The sequence below is a fragment of the Xenopus laevis genome, chromosome 2S, assembly GCF_017654675.1.
Source record: "Xenopus laevis strain J_2021 chromosome 2S, Xenopus_laevis_v10.1, whole genome shotgun sequence".
Classification (NCBI taxonomy): Eukaryota; Metazoa; Chordata; class Amphibia; order Anura; family Pipidae; genus Xenopus; species Xenopus laevis.
The window spans coordinates 132,303,258-132,326,144 of record NC_054374.1 but is presented as its reverse complement, the minus strand read 5'-3'; the positions used below and the strand labels follow the sequence as shown (position 1 = coordinate 132,326,144).

The window sequence follows — 22,887 nt, the reverse complement described above, 5'->3', positions numbered from 1 at the left end:
GGCTTATACTCGAGTATATACGGTACATCAGTTTTAAACCTACTGCACACTATATTTCACATCTGTTTTCTACTATACGCAGTGGGCCCTAAAGGACACTAAGACACTGCTGTAGAAAAGTTAATTTATATAACTGGCATTAGATGCTTTGTAGAAGTACAGCGTTATGTTAATAATCTAACTAAAAACTCGTAGTTACCAGCAGCTTGGTTCTGTAGTGCAAGTGGATTATTCTCAATACTCTTATATAAAGTAGCAAGAGCCACAATTTTCCTACGATGGTTGCAGAGTTTGGTCATGTCCTCCTCCGCCTTCACATCCTCAGCATTACGCCGTTTCACTTCAGCCCTTGGATCAAAGTTAAAAACCTAGGGAAACAAAGATTTAGAAAGGCTACACACAGAACTCCTTTAATGGATGGCACTGAAAAACATGATTAAGGTTATCATGTATCGATGCAATGATGGAATATATGCAAGAAATGTTTTTTTATATATTGTGCCTAAAAAAAATTTAATTTCTACTAGAACAGTTGTGTGTGTGTGTGTTTATATATTGTGGACCAGACAATAATACATCACTCACACAGGTCCCTGTCAGAATGAAGCTAAGGCTAAAGGCACATGTACCTATGCAGATTAAGAAAAGTCAATGCTCTCCCCTCTGTTCCTTCATTTCTCTGCATGGACAGGTTTGGAGTCTGGCCTTTGTGCGGACAAACGGAACAGATATTGGTGCGAACAAGAACAACCCTTTCCATTCTATTTCAATAAGTATTCTTAGAAAGTTTGCAAATCTAGATACATTTTAGGATTTACCTTATAGATGTTAAGTGGACACTCTAGGCCACATTTACAGGTTCCATCGGTCACTAAGTAGGCTCTTAACTGATCCATAGAGGTAAGAACCATCCCACTTGGACTGAGAAAAAAACAAGATGTGAAATCAAATGCATAAAAAAAAGGAGGTGAGAAGTTTTATTTCAACAGTTCCAATAACAATAAACAAGAACAAAAGATCATTATTAGCTTGTATTTATAAAGAGTCAAAATATTCTCTAGCACCTTACAATAAATGGGTGTATATATTGAACATATAGATTACAGAAAAAAATACAACCAATAACCAAATCGTAAAAATGGTCCTGCTCAAAAGAGCTATCGAAATCTAAAAGACCTTACAGGGTAAATAGAGGGGGAACATCAAAAGAAGCAAATATTTTGAAAACCACATCTATATATACAGAAGAAGCACTCACAGTTTGCAACAGGTCTAGCCACCTATTAGCAAGCAGTATTTACTGGTCAGTGTTTAAAGGCAAACACCTTATTGACCACTGAGTTAATGCACCTGGGCAAACCTTATGTACATATAGGGATGCTATGCAAGTACATTTAGGTCTACTGCACACACATGCTCATGGTTCACTGTGGTTTTTTCAAGCCATAAACTTGGGCTGTGGGTTACACTTGGTTTTCTGTATAGGGAATGGGTATGAGCTAAGGTAAAAATGTTTAGGATTGCTGCTGCTCACAAGTAGAGAGAAATGTCTCATGGGCAAATGCCTTTACAATAATATTGAATAATATTTATAATATTAAAAGTAAGTTGATCCCAGGTATTACAGTCATGTAAAAAAGTACTGTACCATGTAAGTTTTAAATGTATGTGGACATATCACTATTCCAAACAGTATAGAACTATAAAGGTGTTGTAGCTAAACAAACAAGGAAACAATGACTTTTTAAAAAAAAAATCACAGTCAACAAAAAAATTTACAGATATGCAATTTATACTGTTAAAAACCTAAATACTACACCCATGGCTCGAATACCAGGTATTGGGCCTTTTGGCAGATACAGTATAACATCAACTAGGCATTTCTTATAACGGTCTAGCAGTTCAATTCAAAAATAAAAACTGGGTAAATAGATAAGCTGTGCAAAATAGAAAAATATTTCTAATATAGTTAAACAAAATTGTAACCTATAAAGGCTGGAGTGAGTTGGTGTTTAACATAATAGAACAGCACACAACTTCCTGCTTCTCAGCGGAGCATGGAACATTTCAGTGAGTTTGCAATTGATCCTCAGCATTCAGCTCAGATTCAAAAGCAAACCGTTATGACCCATGTGGCCCCCTCTCAAGTTAGATTGGTTACTGCCTGGTAACCAATCAGTGGAAACCAAGTGAGCTGCAAAGCAGGAAGTAGTGTTCTGGCTATTTTGTTAAGCATCCAGTCACTCCAGCCTTTATACATGACATTTTGTCCAAATAACTATATAAGAAACATTTTTTTATTTTGCCCAGCCTATCTATTTACCCAGTTTCTATTTTTATACTGAAAAAATCCTTTTAGCTGTGAGTTTCTTGAATGCACAGCCCGTTTTAAATTCCCGCCACAGAATCTTGATGAGATTTAGATCTAGCTTTGGCTTTCCAGAATCCTCTGTTATTTCAGTCATGTCTCATTGGAATGTTTAGGATAGTCATCTTGTTGCATGGCCCACTTTCAGATAAGCTTCAATCTATTGACAGATGGTGGCACAATGAAGAAATCCTGTGATAGGGAGGTACCTTGGCCCTGATGAACCAAAGTAGCCCAAACCTTAAAGGACCAGTAACATCAAAAAAAATTTTTTAAAAGTTCGTTACAATACAACGAAAAAAAACACCAAGACAAATTAAAATTTCAAATTTCAAAGCCTTTATTAAGAAATAACTTACCGAAACTCCACTTCCTGTCCTCTTCAGAAACGGCGATATGGCGACCATCCATAGTGCAGTGCTGGATTTGTCCTGCCTGGCTAGCTCCCATAGTCTGACAGCAGGAAGACGGTGCTGGAATGCGGCCCGGCTGGATGAAGAGCTGAAGTGCCCTCACAAAATGGTCTCTCCCTCCCCGGCCCCTGGGTGCTTCACATGCAGTTGTCGGTGGCAGTGACCGGGAGCTGAAGTTTTTTTTTTCTCTCTGAGCTGAGCGCTCATCGGTTTACTGAGGAGCCGTCGTGAGTTTCCGTGGGAGCGAGGGATGTAACTTTGGCGGCATACAGTGAGGAGGATTCGCTGCTGGGGCTGTGTCTCTGCTTTGTGGCTGAGCGGGGGAGTTGGGAAGGAGCCAGAGCCGTTGGAATGTGTACAATGCCGCTCTTGACGGAGGATCATTTCTTTGCTGCTGCTGAGAGTGTGCCGCACGCTTTTTTCACAGGCAGCACTCGGCCATTGTCATGCACGGATCTGCATCCCGCCGCTGCTCGGAAGCCTCCTTAGTCCCGCTCTGGAGAGAAGCCGCTGGGATTGTACCGATTCCCCCTTTTGGTTCCACTCAAATCACCAGGGCTCCCCTCCTCCTCCTCCGGTTTATCACCACTCCTCCTTTCACCTCCGTCTTCAGCTCCCGGTCACTGCCACCGACAACTGCCGCCTGCATGTGAAGCACCCAGGGGCCGGGGAGGTAGAGACCATTTTGTGAGGGCACTTCAGCTCTTCATCCAGCCGGGCCGCATTCCAGCACCGTCTTCCTGCTGTCAGACTATGGGAGCTAGCCAGGGAGGACAAATCCAGCACTGCACTATGGATGGTCGCCATATCGCCGTTTCTGAAGAGGACAGGAAGTGGAGTTTCGGTAAGTTATTTCTTAATAAAGGCTTTGAAATTTGAAATTTTAATTTGTCTTGGTGTTTTTTTTCATTGTGTTGTAACGAATTTTTTTAAAAATTTTTTTGATGTTACTGGTCCTTTAACATTTCCACCAGCATGCTTTACAGTTTGCATCAAGTTCTTCTGGCAAAATGCTGTCTTTGGTTTTGCCAAATGTATACCGATAGAAACAAATAACTGTTCTAGACGTAGTGGCCTTTGTCTAGGTGTACATAAGTAAACTTTAGTCTTGCCCTGATATCCTTGGCAGCAAAGTTTTCTCCTGGCACACCTTTGAACAGACTGCTAGAACAGTATAACCTGATGTGGGTTGTTCAAAATCATGTAACTTGTAGATGATGTTCCAGAAAGTTGAATGATTGCTCATTTATTTGTTGATCTTTATAAAACTCCTTCCAAACTGATAGGCACCTAAAATCTCCTTTATAAAAATGATTTGCACCTGAATCTAATTTTAGGCATTTGAGCAGCTGATATATGTAGGGGTGTACTTTCTTTTTCCACATGTTAAATTTTGATTGATGTCTATTTCAATTGCACATTGGACCACCAGGGGCATTTATGCTCCACAGGCAACCTGATGTCTCCACTCCCCTAAACCTCCTGAGCTTACCTTTTTAGCATCAGCACAAGTTGAGGGGGGCCACAGTACTTGTCCTTTTTATGGAGTCATCAGTAACATACCTGATATACACCACCATGCCTGGCTCCATTCTTCTCTGCCAGCCAATTGGTACTTGAACTGTTGGGGGCCCTCCATAGCTATCTCCGCCTCCACTCTCACTGCCACCATTCATTTTGCTCTCTCTGCTCTCTTGTACCTTTTTGGGAAAAAGGTCATAAATTTCATGTGATAAAGGAAACAAATGAAAACCTGCATATACTAGGGAAGTAAATGTGAAACTAGGAAGATGTAGTGTAAAAAGTGGGGCTACCATAAAACTGTTACTTGAACTGTTCGCATGAACTCGACTGCTGGAAAGCATAGAAAGCACAAAGTGTGCAGCCTAAATTGCATCTCATCTCATTGGCAATCAGAATTTGAGGGCAATATTAAAAAAAAACCTAAAACCAGCTCACATTCCTGGCAACAATATTTTATTACTGGGGGAAAGGTGAAAGGAACGACCCAAATAAGGCCAGCTATGGATCATGCAGCCAGTATCATCACATCAACTTGCAATGCAGCAGTAAAGAGTGACTGAATACGGCTAGCTTCACGTCAAATGAAATATTTTTAAAAATCTGTTTATCTTTTAACTTATGTGTTTTGAAAAAATACATTTTCCTGTGACATGTCTACTAACATTGGAGATAAATATCTGGAGAGATTTATGGAGATGTTACCCATGGCAACCAATTCCTTTAAAGAGGGCGAATGTCAAGATTTTCAATTGTAATAGTAATGTGCAGGTTGTGTTGATGACAGCGGGTTCTGTTTGCTCTCCCTGCCCGTGACCTTATGCTGCCGGCTTCATAGGCATGCACCCACCCCCGCTTGTGGCATCATCAGTGTGGCAGGTCTATTAATAGAGGGGAGAAGGTGGGTGCAAGTCAGGGGCAGGCGAGTTCCTGCCACACATCCCTATGTAAATAATGCAGCAATACAGTCTCCATCATTCACAGTGTGCATGGCCACAAAAAAGAAAAGGAAGGATGTTGGTGGTCAACTTGAGAGCTCCAGCTTGCTCTTTCCTATCGTCCAAGGTTCCCAGTAGGTTCCGAAGGTAACACAAGACTTAAAAAGACTTCATTTTTTTTTCAATATTCTAGTAGCATTGATATCAGAAATAGATATTTCTCTTACACGCTTGTTATACGTTATATATGTGTGCAGTGTAAACAAAGACATAAGGGGTGTAATGGAAAAGTGCGCTAGAGGTCTAGTCACCCATAGAAACCATTCAGCAAGTAGTCAGATGCTTGAAAGCAAACATCTGTTTACTACAGGCTGCCAGACCATGTCTGCACCTTTAATTACATTAACCTAAATGAGCTTACCTGCTCATCGCGGCATAGAATGAGCGTTAGGTCTCCATTTGATCCTCACTGCCTTGCATGGTGCAATGACAGTGTATCAGGTTCCCAAGGTGGGAAGAGGCAGTGAAAGAGTAGTGATCAGCTGGAAGACACCCTCGAAGTTTTGAGACAACATCCACTTGGGGTCTCTAAGAATTCATAGTACCTGGAAAAAGAAAAGGTTGTATTATTTCCCATTTTTCAATGCTAACTTAACTTTTACGCTGCTAAAGTTCTATAAGAAGAAATAATAATAATAATAATAATAATAATAATAATAATTGTAGAGCAAGAAGGCACTGTACTCAAGTTGCACAGCAAAAAAACACCTTTTGCAGAATTCTTTAATATGCAAAGGATCATCTTTCTGCAAGGAGCAAGGTACTGTTTTGCCAAGATTTAGAGGAAAGAGATTGTCTTCCTTCCCCATGGAATTAATGCCAGCAATATAATAAGGTCCCTACAGGACAAGTTAGAGGTTAAAAACCAACTTGCCAGACATAAGGTTGTAACCTAGGACTGTCTGTTACCATACTGGGTAAGGGAGGAGAGTGTCTGTAGCTTTTGGTATGCCTTACTTAAAAGACAGTGAAGAGTATGAGAATAAGAGAGAAAGCAGGAAAAAAACTCATCCTCCATTCTCTCCCTTCCAACCAGATGAAATAATGATGACAAAGAGCTTGTCTGCCAGCCAGTAAATTTACATTTATTACCCTCAAGAAGAATAGTGGCCATTTCCAGACGCAGAAAAGGAATTTGTGGGTGGGGTACATGGAGAGCATAGGTCTTACTCTTCCATACCCTACAGAAAGAAATGATCAATACCAAGGTCTGGGTTTCTGTAACACAATCAATGTGCAAGGGACCCTTTAAATATGGTACTGGTATTATAAAACATTTATATAACACTTTTTGTTTTTACCCCTACTACCGTTCTCTACCTTTTCTTGTCTCTATGTAATAAGGAGAGTTTGTATAAAAACTGAACTCAGTATATAAACATGCCCTTCCTTTTCTCCGGATATAGACTGTGTCTCACGTTTTCAGGTAAGGAGGTTTCTTTATCTTTGTATTGAAAATATGATTAAAATGTCCTTATTCTACCCACAATTGGGAATTATAGAAGAAATTCACAGTTTAACCTGGGCCATTTAACCCAATTTCAACATGAATAGCAGTCCAATGGCTACACCGCAGCTTATTTATATAAACTATATTAGTGTTTCTGAAGCAAAACTCCAGTTACTAGTGCAGGGCAACCATGCATTAAAATTGAATAACTTTTTTTTTACTGAACAGTTTAATGTAAATGATTGTCACAAGTATGTGGCATGTAGAAATCCCAAAATAAAAAAATAGGGCAAAAATAAATTCAGAATATACTGCAAATATGCTGCATGCGTTTTGTGTGTCATGGAAGACCATAAAAGTAAGTTGACCCAAGGATTTTAATACATACACATTGAATTCAAAGTGGGTAAATGTGTCTTTCTACTCCAAACTTCCAGAATACAAATCTATGTGGAATTAGGTTTTATTTTTTTTATGCCATTTTGGATAGTATCTAAGAGGTTGCATTTTATATTGCAAGCTGCCTCCATACTCACATAATTTAAATATTACTTTTCAACTATACCTACTGAAAAATGTAGGTCTCTAAAATATACCGCTCATTTGTAAAACCCTGTTTCATCTAAATAAACCATTTTCCTAATATATTTTTTTAGTCAAATATACAAATCAATTCACTAGGAGACAAACAAGTGCAGGCAATTGGGTCAACAATTAATCTAATACAAAAGGCAAGTGTGCTCAGTTGCTAGCCTGGTATTCCATTTTTTTTATTTGAATACACCAGAGTGTGTAGTTGGTCAAACCAATCATTGCTACTGCATAGAAAATCAAACAGCCAAAGATTGCCCAAATTGTGAACTATTTTGGCATGTCATTTAACTTGCAGCATCTACTAAAGGCTGCCACTGCAACTTCATTTATTACAGATATGGGACCGGTTAAATCAGTACCAAAGGAATGGACGGTACTCCACTCAAGGAGGGAAATTTTTTTTATTGCAGGCTCATGCAGGGATCAAAAGGCCCTACGCGTTTCGGGCCTATGATTAAGGGATTGTATTCCGAAACGCATAGGGCCTTTTGATCATTGCATGAGCCTGCAATAAATTTTGTTCCCTCCTTGAGTGGAGTGCCGTCCATTCCTTTGGTACTGATTGAACTTTGGCAGTGGGTACGCTGCGGACAGAGCACCCTATGAGGAGGGATTGGAGCAGCAAGAGGGAGGGTAAGCCTGGAGCGGTCTCTTTGGTGTCATATGGGACCGGTTACCCTTCCATAACTTGGATCTCTACTAAAACAATAATGTATACAATCAAACACAAAATGATTTTGCCTCCAATAAGAATTAATTATATAGTTAGGATCAAGTACAAAGTACTGTGTTATTAAACATAAAAAGGAAATCATTTAAAAATATTTTCATTATTTGATAAAAATGAAGTCTACGGAACAAAATTTTAATGAAAACACATTTTTCCAAATATTATTCAACAGCAAGCCAGAGCAATTCTGGAAGAAAAAAACAAAAAACAAAAAAAACAACCAAGTTGCCTGAATGAGGATCATATGGACAACTAAATGTGGGCATTTATGGTTCACCCATGATACAAACTACACGGACGTTTTCGGCGCGATCCGACGCGCTGCGACAAATCACATGCAACGGAAATAAGATAAGAGATATGGCACAACTGTCGGATGCAGACACAGCGTCTGCATAAGACAGTAGCGTTGGATCAACGCATTCACTTACCTTATTTCTGTGGCATGCAATTTGTCGCAGCGCATCAGATCGCGCCAAAAATGTCCGTCTAGTCCTACCCTCTTTTGGGAAGATTCTGACAAAGCCCTTAAATTATGGATTTGGTGCATACCTATTTATAACAGCTGTGAAGATACCTCCAAGATTATTTTTGTCCATTTCCAAGATGAATTCACATTTATTATAAATTATAATAAATAACATTTATATGCAAATGTAAAAAGTTAATTTTTTAAATTGAAATGATTAGGTATTGAAAACCATCTATGGCGGAATAAATAAGCAAATACAACCAGTTGGAAAAAGGTATATATAATTACAGGTATGGGATCCATTATCTGGAAACCAGTTATCCAGAAAACTCTGAATTATGGAATGGCTGTTTCTTAGAGACTCCATTTTTGCCAAATCTAAATATTTGTGATTTCCTTTCTCTGTGGTTATTTAACGTTCACATGATTTTCTAGTAGACTTAAGGAAAGATCTGTTATCTAGAATACACCAGGTCCCTAGCATTCTGGATAAAAGGTCCCATACCTGTATATATGACTAACATTTAAGAGTTAAACCAAAACGAATTCAGCACCGTCACAGATCTTATGGGGAGATGAACTTGCCATTAGGGAAAGTATGAACCATAACAGAATCCAACAGGAAAACCTGAAAGAACATGGCATTAAAATATTATCAACAAATTAAAGGGGATCTATTACAAACTTGAAAATGTAAAATAAGCTTTTTCTCACTAAAATAAGACACCTTCTAAATATAACCAATTTAAAATTCTGTACCATTATGAAATAATTAAGTTACTCTTCAGTATCTCACCCTAAGCAACCTGTCACTCTCAATGCTGTCTTAATGCAGAGGTTTGGGTCAGATTTTGATTGACAGGTAGGTCTAATACGTCTTTTAGGGGCGCTCCCTTTCCTAGTAGATGTTTTAGAGCTAACGGAGTATGGGACACAGTTTGGGACAGTGAACAGTAGCATGGTTGTTTCGTAAAACGGTACAGAATGTTCAACTGGTTGTATTTACAAAGTTTATTTCAATGAGATGAAGCTTATATTACATTTTTCGTGATAGATCTTTAATGCAATATAGTTAATCATCAGGCAAGGTTAGAAATAGTAATGTACACCTGGTCCTTACTGGACTTCTGGGGTTAAAATGTACTCTGTTGATCATCAGTGTTCTAAAATTAAATCACAAGCTAAAGGTCACAATTCTCATATCTGATTGGATTGACAGCGTACACCATGCTTTGTTAAAAATAAAGTAGCTGCTTGGTATATACGGCTTTAGTCAATTCTATATATAGCCCAACTATTCCATGCAGATTTTATCTAATAAAAAGGTATACATTATGAGATTCAATGTAGGCAATGTAGCACGCTGGGTTCTTGAGCAAAACAGTATGTAGATATGTAGCAAAAATGACAGCACTCACTGGATTTCTACAGCAATTAAGTGAAAAATTTAGTTTATTCATCCAAAATAAACCTCATTTTTTTACTTAATTCATTGTCTATAGAAAACATGCAATTTGCCCAAAGCGAAATTCCCTCAATTTACCAATAAAAGTTCTTAAAACAATAGTTGCAACAAAAAGCTGAGACCAAAATCAAACTTCAATTTGAAAGTGGAACTTTTTCAAATTGTCGATCCGAAGACTCAAATTTATATCGGATTGTCAAACAAAACCCAGGAAGAAACCCTGTATGAAGAGGAACCTCTTCTACTTAGAGTCTATGTTTCATTCGAAAGCCCTAACACAAACAGGTGTCGTGTGACTTCATAAGACTGACATGACATTGTGTGTGTGTGTTAGTCTTTGCTTTGGTCAGAAGATTGTAGATGACAAGCTTAAAGGAACAGTAACATCAAAAAAATTATTTAAAAAAATCCATTAGTACACATCAAAAAATAAACGCCAAGACAAATAAAACTTTAAAATTGCAAAGCCTTTATTAAGAAATAACTTACCGAAACTCCACTTCCGCTCATGTTCAGAAAAGGCGACAGGGCGACCATCCATTGTGCGGCGCTGGATTTCTCCTCCCTGGCTATCTCTTCTGTTGTACTGACCGCATCACATCAAACTCTATGGAGCAGTTGGAGTTCTTCTGTCACAGTTGTTCCCTGTCGATATCTCTCCGTTATTCTCCCGCAAGGGGAGCTGAATGGCGTTCATCTTGTACCACACGGACTCACACATAACACACCACTCTCTGAGTCACTCTCGAAGCCTTCAGTGTATCTCTTGCATGTGCAGTGCCGCCCCCCAACTTGCACACAGAGCCGGCTACACAGAGAGGATCGGCAGGAACATCAGGAAACATCGCCCGGCTTAGAGTGACAGAGAAGCCAGTGCCGACTGCTTGGAGCGGACCCTTGTTCCACGAGACTCTGTGCTACATTCCTGCACTAGCCAGGGCCCGGGAGCTTCATGGGGGGCTCCCCTTACCTAAGTGACACTAGATTCTATTTATGAAGCAGCACGCTACAGTTGCCCAGCACCCACAGAACGGCTGGGCGGCATGCCGCCCCCAAAAATGTGCCGCCCTAGGCCCGGGCCTATGTGGCCTCGCCACAAATCCAGGCCTGGGGGGTAATCGATTAAATATCCGTGGCTGCCCCGTCAGAAATGTTTTCAACAAATTTTTATATATTTCCATTGGATCATATTCTGCCAAAAGTGAGATATCTCCACTTCTCCTTAAATCCACTTATCTGGGTCATGATATGTGTTTGGTGTGTCCAATACCAAAGTATGTACTGTAAATAAACTATTGCACATAGATCATATGCAGTATACTTGCACATTCAAATTGTGGCAAACAAGGGAAGTGACAGGTCAAACAGGCAAAATCGGATGAATCCTGCAGCAGTTAGCAACTCATTCAGGGAACTTAAAGATCTTCAATGATATATTTAACTTAAATAATTTGAGCCTATTTAATAGAATTCTAACAACAATGTTCATACATTTAAGATTCTGTAGACTGGCCTTTAGGAGACTACATTTCTACAGGGGCACCCAAGAGTCACCCCCCCCCCCCCCCAGAGCATACCTATAAAGAAAAAGCAGGATTTTCTGTGGTCTTAAAGGGACAGTGACACAAAAAAAATAAAGTGAACAAATTAAAGGAAAGACAATTTAACGTACTTGTGCCCTGCACTGGTAAAACTGCAGTGTTTGCTTCAGAAAAACAACTAGTTTATATAAACAAGCTTCTGTGTAGCCAAGTGGGCAGCCATTCAAGCACAGGATACACAGCAAATAACATACATTCTGAAGAATCCCATTGTATACTACAGAGCGTATCTGTTATCTGCTGTGTATCCTGTGCCTTTTCTCCCTTTTCAGCTCAGAATGGCTGCCCCCATGGCTACACAGCAGCTTGTTATATAAACTATAGTAGAGTTTCTGAATCAAACACAACAGTTTTACCAGTGAAGCATAACAGTACATTATATTACATTACTTAAGGACCCTTTCATTTTTCGGTGTTACTGTTTCTTTAAGAAGGTGCAAAAATACCATATAAAAAAAGGTTTCCAAAAACACCTGTAAAATTTTGCTGGATTGCTGTGTAAAATCATGGGGAATAAAGTAGTATTAATAGCTAAATAATCTTTTTGGGCAATGTCTATTGCAGCTTTGGATATTGACATAATGACATTTTTAGCATGTTTAAAAGAGCAGATGGGCTTCCTAAACCCAAATAGTTTTCATATAGTACATCACAAAAAAACTTTTTTGCTTTCTCGCTGCCCCCCAACCACTTCAATGTTGTTCTCCGTAAATATATTTGTAATGAGGCTATTGACATGAAATTTTCACAAGATGTCGGTAACAACTCAAGTAAATACCCGAGTAGTAAATACTTGCTAAATACCTTATTTTTCCTGCTGTATGCGAATAAGGAAAAATATAGAAACAAATAATAATATAGACCACAAAAATCAAGTGGAAAAAAAAAGTATTTGGTGAAGATGCACTGGTCCCTTTAAATTAGAAAAGGGGAATATTAAAGGGGTGGTTCACCTTTAATTAGAATTTTAGCATGTAATATAATGTCCAACTCTAAGCAACTTTTCCATTGGCTTTCATTATTTATTTCGTATAGTTTTATAATCATTTGCCTTTTTCTTCCGACTCTTTCCAGCTTTCAAATGGGCCTCACTGACCCCATTTAAGAAGTGAAAGCTCTGTAAGGCTACCTATAAAGTTATTACTCATTTTTATGGCTCATCTTTCTAGTAAGGTCCTCTCTTATTCAAATCAATGTATGGTTGCTAGGATAACGGACCCTAGCAACCAGATTGTTTATACTGCAAATTGAAGAGCTGCTGAATATAAAGCTAAATAACTCAAAAACCTTAAATATTAAAAAATAAAAACCAATTGCAAATTGTGTCAGAATATCACTCTCTACATCATACTAAAAGTTAAGTCAAAGGTGAAATCTTTCATACAATAGTGCACTTAGCTCAAGCCATACATGTGGCCTTTCTAAATATGCACAGCTGTACATCAGAAGTAAAACATTTAGGCAGGGCCCCCTTTAAATGACAACCCTTTAGCCAGAGCCCCTTTGTCCCCTGATATGTGTACTGATATAGGCAAAGAGTATTGGTCATTCTGCCATAGTGTCAAGAAACAATTTGTGGATAGAGATCCCATTTGAGAGTTTAAATTTAGATTATTTGTTTATCATTACAAAAAAGGCTGTGTTATCACCACTTAAGGTGGCCATAGATGTAGAGATCCGCTCGTTTGGTGATGTCACCAAACGAGCGGATCTCTCCCCGATATGCCCACATTAAAGTGGGTGAAAAGATCAGATCATAATGCATTCAATACATGTGGTCAGATTGCGGCCGCAATCAGACGGGATTTTTTAATCTGCCCGATCGAGATCTGGCTGACTTTTGGGCAGATATCGATCGGGGAAGCCTGTCGGATGGCCCCACACACGGGCCAATAAGCTGCCGACTCGTTCTGTCTTTCGGTCTTTAGCCTTAGTGCAGCATCTTTAGCAACTGGAAACCAGAAGAGAGACTATAGAGTAGGTTTTATGATTGGTTTTATGATTGGTGCTGCAAGGGCACCTGGAGTGGGGACAGAGTACATTAGCCTGGACCACAAACAGGTTAAGCATAAAGCAAATTCAATCTTGTAAAATGACTCACCAAAATAGAAACGTGGTGCCAGGTGCTGCAGCCCCAGGCCCTCAGCTCAGGGGAGCAGATAATCCATATATTGAAGCAAAAAATGTTGCTACAAGGCACACTGTAATTCGCATATTGATCAGACCGAAGTTTATGGATAAAAAAATTAATGCTTTATTTATATAATCATCTCTTGCCTGACACGTTTCGTGTCTCTGGGACACTTTATCATAGGCTATGCGTCAGGCGAGAGATGATTACGGTATATAAATAAAGCATTTGTTTTTTATCCATAAACTTCGTTCTGATCAACACGTGAGTTACCAGTGTGCCTTGCACCAACTTTTTTTGCTTCAATATACAGAGTACATTAGCATCTTGTCTGATCATGGTCTGATACAACAGTGTAATTTTAATGGGCATATGCATCTTTCTGGGAGATCAACAACCATGACCATCCAAAAGTGTACATGTTGTCAGTCTGTGTGTTTGATATAAGTGGGCTGTCATACAAAAAAGCAGACTACATCTTATTCACACAATACAAGCACCCCAAGAGCCAGATTGGTAAAAATTTTGTGGAATCAGCAATTGAGACCATGCATAAAATGCTGAAGTGCAAAGTGTGAAGGCTGTTTCAGACAATTCAATCTTATAATGTGACATCTGGCAGTATCAGCCACAGGGGTGAAAAGAACATCTCTTCTTGGCTGAGGTGAAACCTTATGGTTATGCTCAGCATTTACATACCAGATATAGCTGGAATTAGAAACCCATAGACTACTAAACAAAGGACACCCCACTCTTTATCTTCCCTTTAAACTGTTCTAGTTGATTTTGGTACAAATAAAGCTCACTCATACTAGCTGCTCTTATAGCAATTATTTTCAGCTTCACCCCCAACATCATTCTGCATGAGCAGAACCACAGCAAAGTGAAAATTAAACACAAAATGTGAATATTCAGTGACTGAAGCCATAAGAAATTCAATCTATCAAGAGTTCACAACATTCCTACTTTACAGTACAGGAAACAGGTAGCTGGCCATGTAAAGAACAAGAAATAATTCTCCCTCTTTCAATGTGCTCGTTTCTTTACATGACCTATACAGGCCACAGCCTCCTGACGCGTTTCGCACCATTGGGTGCTTCATCCTCTGATGAAGCACCCAATGGTGTGAAACGCGTCAGGAGGGTGTGGCCTGTATGAGGTATGGAGACACTAATGGGACACTGCCAAGTGGTATGTAAGAAATGAACCATTTATATTGTTTGAATCAATTTGGGTGAATTTGCACTAATAAATGTCTGAAGTGAGTTGACATGCATTTTTCTTTTGATATTATCGCGTAATGCCATTGGACCTAAGCATGATACTCACTCCTTGATAGCATTTAACCATATTACATTTGATATATAGTTCTTTATACGACCTGATCATTTAGGTTTGAAAATGCTATTCAACCAGGGTCCATCAAAATAGATGTAGAACTACAATACCCAGTATCCTGGACAGCTTGCAGCTGCAGAATGAAGAGCACTCAAGGCCCATCACCCAACACCTAAAACAGTAAGACATGCTCCTTTATGGGGTAAACACAGGCACCAGCTGCTACCTCTGTTTTATACACATATAATACACAAAAGCTATGAATATCTTGTAAATTATATCCTTATAAACTGTGAGTTCTGATGTCATCAGTAATAAACTGAGTTCTGATGTCATTTCTGTCACATGACTCACTGAAACTTGTATTATAATAAATAAAATACCCCCCGTTGCAAAATATGAGGATATTAGAATTTACCTCGGAGTTCCGTGACCTGTATAAAAACACTTGTCCTTGTGCTTTTATATGGTCATGAAACTCCTTGGTAACTTATAATATCCTTATATTTAGGGATGCACCGAATCCAGGATTCGGTTTGGGATTCGGCCTTCTTCAGCAGGATTCGGCGAATCCTTCTGCCCAGCTGAACCGAATCGGAATTTGCACATGCAAATTAGGGTCAGGGAGGTAAATTGTCTTACTTTTTCTCACAAAAGAAGGAAGTAAAAAATGTTTTCCCATTCCCACCCCTAATTAGCATATGCAAATTAAGGTCCGGATTCGGTTCGGTATTCGGCTGAATCTTTCGCGAAGGATTTGGGGGTTCGGCTGAATCCAAAATAGCGGATTTGGTGCTTCGCTACTTATATTTTACAAGAGGGGGTACTTTATTCACTATATAATCTACAGTCTGGTCATTTCCCTATGGGACCAGACTGTAAATTATATCCTTATAAACGGCAGGTTCTGACGTCAGAACGCTGAAGAACAGCTGGAGTGAATGCTTTATTTATATAATCATCTCTTGCCTGACGCGTTTCGTGTCTCTGGGACACTTAATCATAGGCTATGCTTCAGACGAGAGATGATTATAAAAATAAAGCATTTGTTTTTTATCCAGCCCGAATTGGACGCCGGCACGCCCGATTTGGACACCAGCGACCAGAATTGGATGCTGACCCCCTCCCAACATTTCACACAAAATGTAGATTATAATGGATAATGTACCTCCTACTGAAATCTATAAAGATATTAGAAGTCACCTCGGAGTTATGTGACCTGTATAAAAGCACTCGGCCTTCGGCCGCGTGCTTTTATATGGTCACATAACTCCTTGTGACATAATATCTTTATAAATTACAGTAGCGGGTACATTATCCACTACATAATACACAAAAGCTATGAATATCTTGTAAATTATATCCTTATAAACGGTGAGTTCTGATGTCATCAGTTATAAACGGTGAGTTCTGAAGTCATTTCTGTCACATGACTCAATGAAAATTGTGTATTATAATAAATAAAGTACCCCCACTTGCAAAATATGAGGATATTAGAAGTTACCTCGGAGTTCCATGACCTGTATAAAAACACTCGGCCTTGAGTTTTTATATGGTCATGAAACTCCTCGGTAACTTATAATATCCTTATATTTTACAAGAGGGGGTACTTTATTCACTATATAAACACCAGCTGCCATGTAGAAATATAAAGATTGGGTGAGATAAGAGAAAGAGGACAGATACCCCAGTGTGATTCACATAGAAGTAGCAGAACTCTGAATTCAAATAAGATCCCCATTGTGGACTTGGCTGATCACACTGAGTACACATTTAGTTTGCAGATGAGCCAAACAGGATGTTTTCCAGGTAACCACACAGCCTGCAGCCCTCCAGCTGTTCTTCAGCTACATATTCCCTCAATCTCCCAGCAAGCTTAGCTGTCAGGGGTAGTTGTAGTTGAATGCAGCAGGAGGATCACAGGCTGGGCATCAGACAGGCAGCCAGGGAAAGGTCCCACACCTGCAAATGCATTTGGCAAGGGGATAAAACACAGACATGAGCTACTCCCCATGCCAGGGCCAAGGCACACAATTTGCTAAACAAAACAGATGGAAAGAACAGGTTGGAACCCCAGCAAGTTGCCTTAGTGTTACTGCGAGTAGTGATGAGAACTCTGTGTTTGGGCTGCACGGTGCCACATTAGTAGCAAGCACCCAAGGCACAGAATTAAGAATTCAGCAAACACTTAAAACACTAAAATATCAATTGTTGGAAAAATACTATGTTTTTTTTTTTTTTTTGTGGGATTCAGTCAGTGTTTTTTTTTATATATTATTAATAACAAATGGCACAGCAGGGACAAACTCAGCGATGTGGCTTTAGCCTCACACATACATAAAAAGTCCATACCGCCCAAGAGTCCCGCTTTTCGCGGGACAGCCCCGATTTTCATAACACAGCCTGTCGGATCGGTGCTTAAACGTCCCGCAACGCCGTTAATATCCAGCTCCCAGGCTCCTGCCGGACAGCTAATCCCGACGTCACGAATCTCATCTCGCGAGACGGTGGCGTCACGTAAACACGTATATAAGCGCGGTGAGCCTGTACGCAGCCACCGTGAGGGAAGTGACGAACTTGAGTTTGACACAATCAGATATCCGTTAGTTGAGACGCAGAGAGTGGCTAGTGTCGGGCACTGCAGGCTCTAGTGTCAGCTAACAATATGGTTTCCTCTGCTGACAGCGTCCTGTCAGGGGAAAAAAGGTAAACACAAGGTTTTTACAGGAGCCAGATATTTGCTATTAAAGGAGCAGTTCAGTGTAAAAATAAAAACGGATTCAATAAATAGGCTGTGCAAAATAAAAAATGTTTCTAATATGGTTATACAGAAATGTAATGTATAAAGGCTGGAGTGACTGGATGTGTAGAAGAAACACTCCGGCACACAAGGGATGTAATTGCAGGGAAAGCCCCTTCCTCAAGCTGCATTTGCACTTTTCGCAGTAAAAAGTTTTGGCAAGGGGGTTTCCCTGCAATTACGTCCCTCGTGTGCCGGAGTGTTTTTTCTAGGGATGCACCGAATCCACTATTTTGGATTCGGCCTAACCCCCGAATCCGTCACTAAAGATTCGGCTGAATTTGAACCCTAATTTGCATATGTAAATTAAGGATGGGAAGGTGAAACTTTTTTTACTTCCTTGTTTTGTGACAAAAAGTCACGAGATTTCCCTCCCCGGCCCTAATTTGCATATGCAAATTTGGTTCGGCCGGGCAGAAGGATTCGGCCGAATCCTGCTGAAAAAGGCCGAATCCTGGATTCGGTGCATCCCTAGTTTTTTCTTAGCTGGATTTCGGAGTTTGCCGTATCCTCCAAACACTGGGCACCGGGGTAAGCTGGCTATCTGAATTAAAGGGTGTGTGAGGCCTACCTAGTACGGGACTGGATGTGTAACATAATAGCCAGGTAGGGTTGCCACCTGGCCGGTATTTAACCGGCCTGGCCGGTAAAAATGATGGTTGATCCCAATGTTATTAATAGGGAAAAATTACAAATATATAGAAAAGCCGGTATTTTTTTCCGGAAAAGGTGGCAACCCTATAGCCAAGACACTACTTCCTGCTTTTCAGCTTTCTTGGTTTACACTGACTGGTTACCAGGCAGTAACCAATCAGAGACTTGAGGCCAGGGGCCACATGGCAGGTCTGAACTGAGAATCAAAATAGGCCCTGGCATTTCAGGTACACAGAGGCCCAATCAGCACACACAGACTACTAAATACTGACTTTCTATGGCACCTTATAGCAGCCCCTCTGGCATTTGCCAGAACCCACAGATTGCCAGTCCGGGCCTGCCACATGGGTCATATCTGTTGCTTTTGAATCTGAGCTGAATGCTGAGGATCAATTGCAAATTCACTGAACAGTTATGTCCCATGTGGCCCCCTTCAAGTCACTGACTAACTCGGAGTAAAGGTGGCCATAGATGCAAAGATCCGCTCGTTTGGCGATGTTGCCAAACGAGCAGATCTTTCCCCGATATGCCATTAACAGGCATGGCTATATCGGGGGTAATCTGATTGTTCAGCCGTACGATCAGATTACGATGTGCCATGAGCTCCGGCGGGATCGGTCGGGTCAAAATCAAACCTGACCGATCGACCAAACGACCGATTTCCGCCGGGCGAAAGATGTCGGCACACGCCACACACGATCCGAAAATCGTACGAATCCTCGATTCGTACGATCGGATCTGTGTGTCTATGGCCACCTTTAGAGAGCTGAAAAGCAGGAAGTTGTGTTCTGGCTATTATGTTAGACATCCAGTCACTCCAGTCTTTATACATTACATTTTTGCATAACTAACTATATTACAAACATTTTTATTTTTCACAGCCTATCTATTTACCCAGTTTTTATATTCACACTGAACTGTTCCTTTAAGGGACAAAACATGGTTGATATTGGAGAATGTAATGGGTGATAAATGCCACTGTGATCATACATATTATAGCCATTTTAGAGACCAAACGTAACGCTTTAGTAGTTGTGTACTCCAGACGTGCAGTGCAGGTTTCCTTTTAGTTCCAGGGACCCAAAAGGGCACCCGTGAAATCCGGTGGTAGCAGGAGTTTCCCCATGTGATCATTAAACAACTATACATTCTTCCTGAAACAAAACCTTTGCATCAAATTACTACTTGTCTTATCAATTGTGGCAGGGAACAAAAACAGACACATGCTTTTCCTGTTTGCCACAAATTCCCACCCATCAGAGCCTCTGTTCACAAAAACTAAGTAAAAGTATTTTTTATTATATCTGCTCTCTAACACTTGTACTTGTGCCAGCAAACACAAAAAATAAACATAGTATATTTCCTGATGCTTAAAGGGGTGATTCACCTTTAAGCTAAGTTTTAGTATGTTATAGAATAGCCAATTCTAAGCAACTTTTCAATTGGCCTTCATTATTTATTTTTTTGTAATAGTTTTTTAATTATTTGCCTTCATCTTCTGACTCTTTCTGGCCTTCAAAGGGGGGTCACTGACCCCATTTAAAAACCAAATACTCTGTAAGGCTACACATGTATTGTTATTGCTACTTTTTCTTACTCCTCTTTCTATCCAGACACTCTCCTATTAATACTCCAGTTTCTCATTCATATCAATGCATGGTTGCTAGTAGGGATGCACCGAATCCACTATTTTGGATTCGGCCTAACCCCCGAATCCTTCATGAAAGATTCGGCCGAATACCGAACCAAATCCTAATTTGCATATGCAAATTAGAGGTGGGAAGGTGAAAAAATTTTTTACTTCCTTGTTTTCTGACAAAAAGTCACGCAATTTCCCTCCCTGCTCCTAATTTGCATATGCAAATTAGGATTCGGTTCGGCCTGGCAGAAGGATTCGGCCGAATCCTTCTGGAAAAGGCCGAATCCTGGCCAAATTCTGAACCGAATCCTGGATTTGGTGCATCCCTAGTTGCTAGGGTAATTTGGACCATAGCAACCACATTGCTGAAATTGCAAACATGAGAGCTGCTGAATAAAAAGCTAAATAACTCAAAAAATCATCATACTCATACTAAATCATACTAAAAGATAACTCAAGGGGAAGATTTTTCACGATTTATCAACAAAAAAAGCTAAGTTAGGAGAGTACAATCACTGAAATTGACTAAATTATCTTGGCTATCTTTTTGGCCTCTTTTTAACTGTAGCATCAGAGGGTGGCCACTTTTTTTGTGCAAACAAGGGTCAGAATCTTCACAATATGGGGACAATGGTTAATTTAGGAGAAGACATTGGGCAACAGTGTTCTTGAGTGTTTGTGCTTTTTTTCCTCCAAACGAGGTACACATTTTACATAATTCAGGGACAAAAGAGGCTAATTTACCAACTAATAGTTTCTATACTCTTTTCCAGAACTGGAACTAGGGGTAGGCAGAAAAGATATGAGCCTCTGGTGTATTATTAGAAGGGGCACAGATTTATTAAAACATCTGGCCATTTTCTGGTATCACACATCCTGCACTTGCCTCTGTCCCTTCACCCTGATCATGAATCCTTTACCTACTACTTTTATCATGTACACTTAGGGGCCGATTCACTAACTTCGAGTGAAGGATTTAAAGTAAAAAAACTTCGAATTTCGAAGTGTTTTTTGGGCTACTTCGACCATCGAATGGGCTACTACGACCTTCGACTACGACTTTGAATCGAAGGATTTGAACTAAAAATCGTTCGACCATTCGATAGTCTAAGTACTGTCTCTTTAAGAAAAAACTTCGACCCCCTAGTTCGCCATCTAAAAGTTACCGAACTCAATGTTAGCCTATGGGGAAGGTCCCCATAGGCTTTCCTAAATTTTTATGATCGAAGGATATTCCTTCAATTGTTGGATTAAAATCCTTCGATCGTTCAATCACACTATTTGCGCTAAAATCCTTCGACTTCGATATTCGAAGTCGAAGGATTTTAATTCCCAGTCGAATATCGAGGGTTAATTAACCCTCGATATTCAACCCTTTGTGAATCGGCCCCTTAGGGTCATATTTATCAAGGGTCGCCATTCTGCTCTGTGGGGTGTAACACAAAGCACCGATGTGCAGTAGATCTGAATCCACATTTCACAGACGCTTGCAGGGAGGACAGACTTGGACTGATATTTTTTGCATTGCAATGAATCGTTCCACCACAGAAAAAAATATTATATTGATACATTTTTAATTGTTAATTGGTATAAAACCCACCAGTAATATTTTACAGACCTAGAACTACCACAAAAATGATTGTGTGATAATGAATGTGCCCCCTAAATATTCTTTTGATATTATAGTTTTAGCACTTGTATTTCTTGTATAAACTTTACTGTGTTGTTTATGTTTCCTATTGAAATGCCAGCTTGTTACATATATCCATTAGAGCAGCGCAAACACAGAAATACCGACCTCCCAGTCAACTTACCAAGGACCCGGAAGATGGATGCGTGCAACTCCGCTGGCAGAATCTGCACCAACGGGTAAGTATAAAGTATGGGGCATTTCCACGGGGGGTGCAGTTAGCCTGGGGGGAGGAGGGAGGGAGGGCTACCTGGAGTGGGGGGTACTCAGTTTTTTACAAATAGGTTGAATTCTCCTTTAATAGCTCCTCGTTTTAATACCGCTATTTTTCTGACAACTAACTTTCAAAAAACTCAACAGACTTTGTTTTTATTTAAATTAAATTTATTTAAAATATATTTTCTTGTGTTTTAAAATTAATTGTAAACATTACAATTCTAGAAACTGGAGAAACAAAAATATTTCTAATGAAATAAAGTATTCAAATCCTTAAAAGGATTAAATAAACACATTCATTCTTCATTTTTGAAATCAATATTTTCTTGAATGTGGAGATTTTGTTTTTCAGTCTTCACTCTTTCAGGTGTTTTCAGTAGATCCTGTAAGCTTCCTGTATATTAATAGGTATAACTGAGCCTAATAGCTGATCAGAGGGTAACAGTGTTATCATGTGCCTGCAGGTGACAGTTGTTGGTTCCTCAGGGGACTCTACATCAGTGGATTCTTCCCTCTTGCATATCCAGTCATCTTTGAGGCTTTTGGGCCATTTTAGAGTCAGGTTCTGAATAGAAGTGAAAAAAATGATGAGCCTTATACATTTATATCTATGTATGTATCTATCTATCTATCTATCTATATATATGTGTGTGTATATATATATATATATATATATATATATATATATATATATATATATATATATATATATATATATATATATATATATATATATATATATATATATATATATATATATATATATATATATATAGTCAATTTGTAGCAACCGCACTCTAATCCAGA

At 39.5% G+C, this 22,887-nt stretch overlaps 1 protein-coding gene across 4 annotated transcripts in view; it reads right to left on the bottom strand.

Moving 5' to 3' along the window:
• Positions 1 to 17,624, bottom strand: part of mbd6.S (methyl-CpG binding domain protein 6 S homeolog) — a 34,230-nt gene extending 16,606 nt beyond the window's left edge. For 2 of the 4 annotated variants that reach the window (XM_018250081.2, XM_041584424.1), the window contains exons 1-5: positions 17,434 to 17,624; positions 5,662 to 5,845; positions 4,345 to 4,481; positions 819 to 921; positions 200 to 368 (exon numbers count right to left, since the gene is read on the bottom strand). In XM_018250081.2, coding sequence (XP_018105570.1) covers positions 200 to 368; positions 819 to 921; positions 4,345 to 4,457 — 385 coding nt within the window. In that variant the 5' untranslated portion in view covers positions 4,458 to 4,481; positions 5,662 to 5,845; positions 17,434 to 17,624. Of the gene's footprint in view, positions 1 to 199; positions 369 to 818; positions 922 to 4,344; positions 4,482 to 5,661; positions 5,846 to 10,500; positions 11,668 to 17,418 lie in introns of those variants that run through there. The other 2 variants (XM_018250082.2, XM_041584423.1) reach the window with 2 other exon arrangements.
• Between the last annotated feature and the right edge of the window lie 5,263 nt (positions 17,625 to 22,887).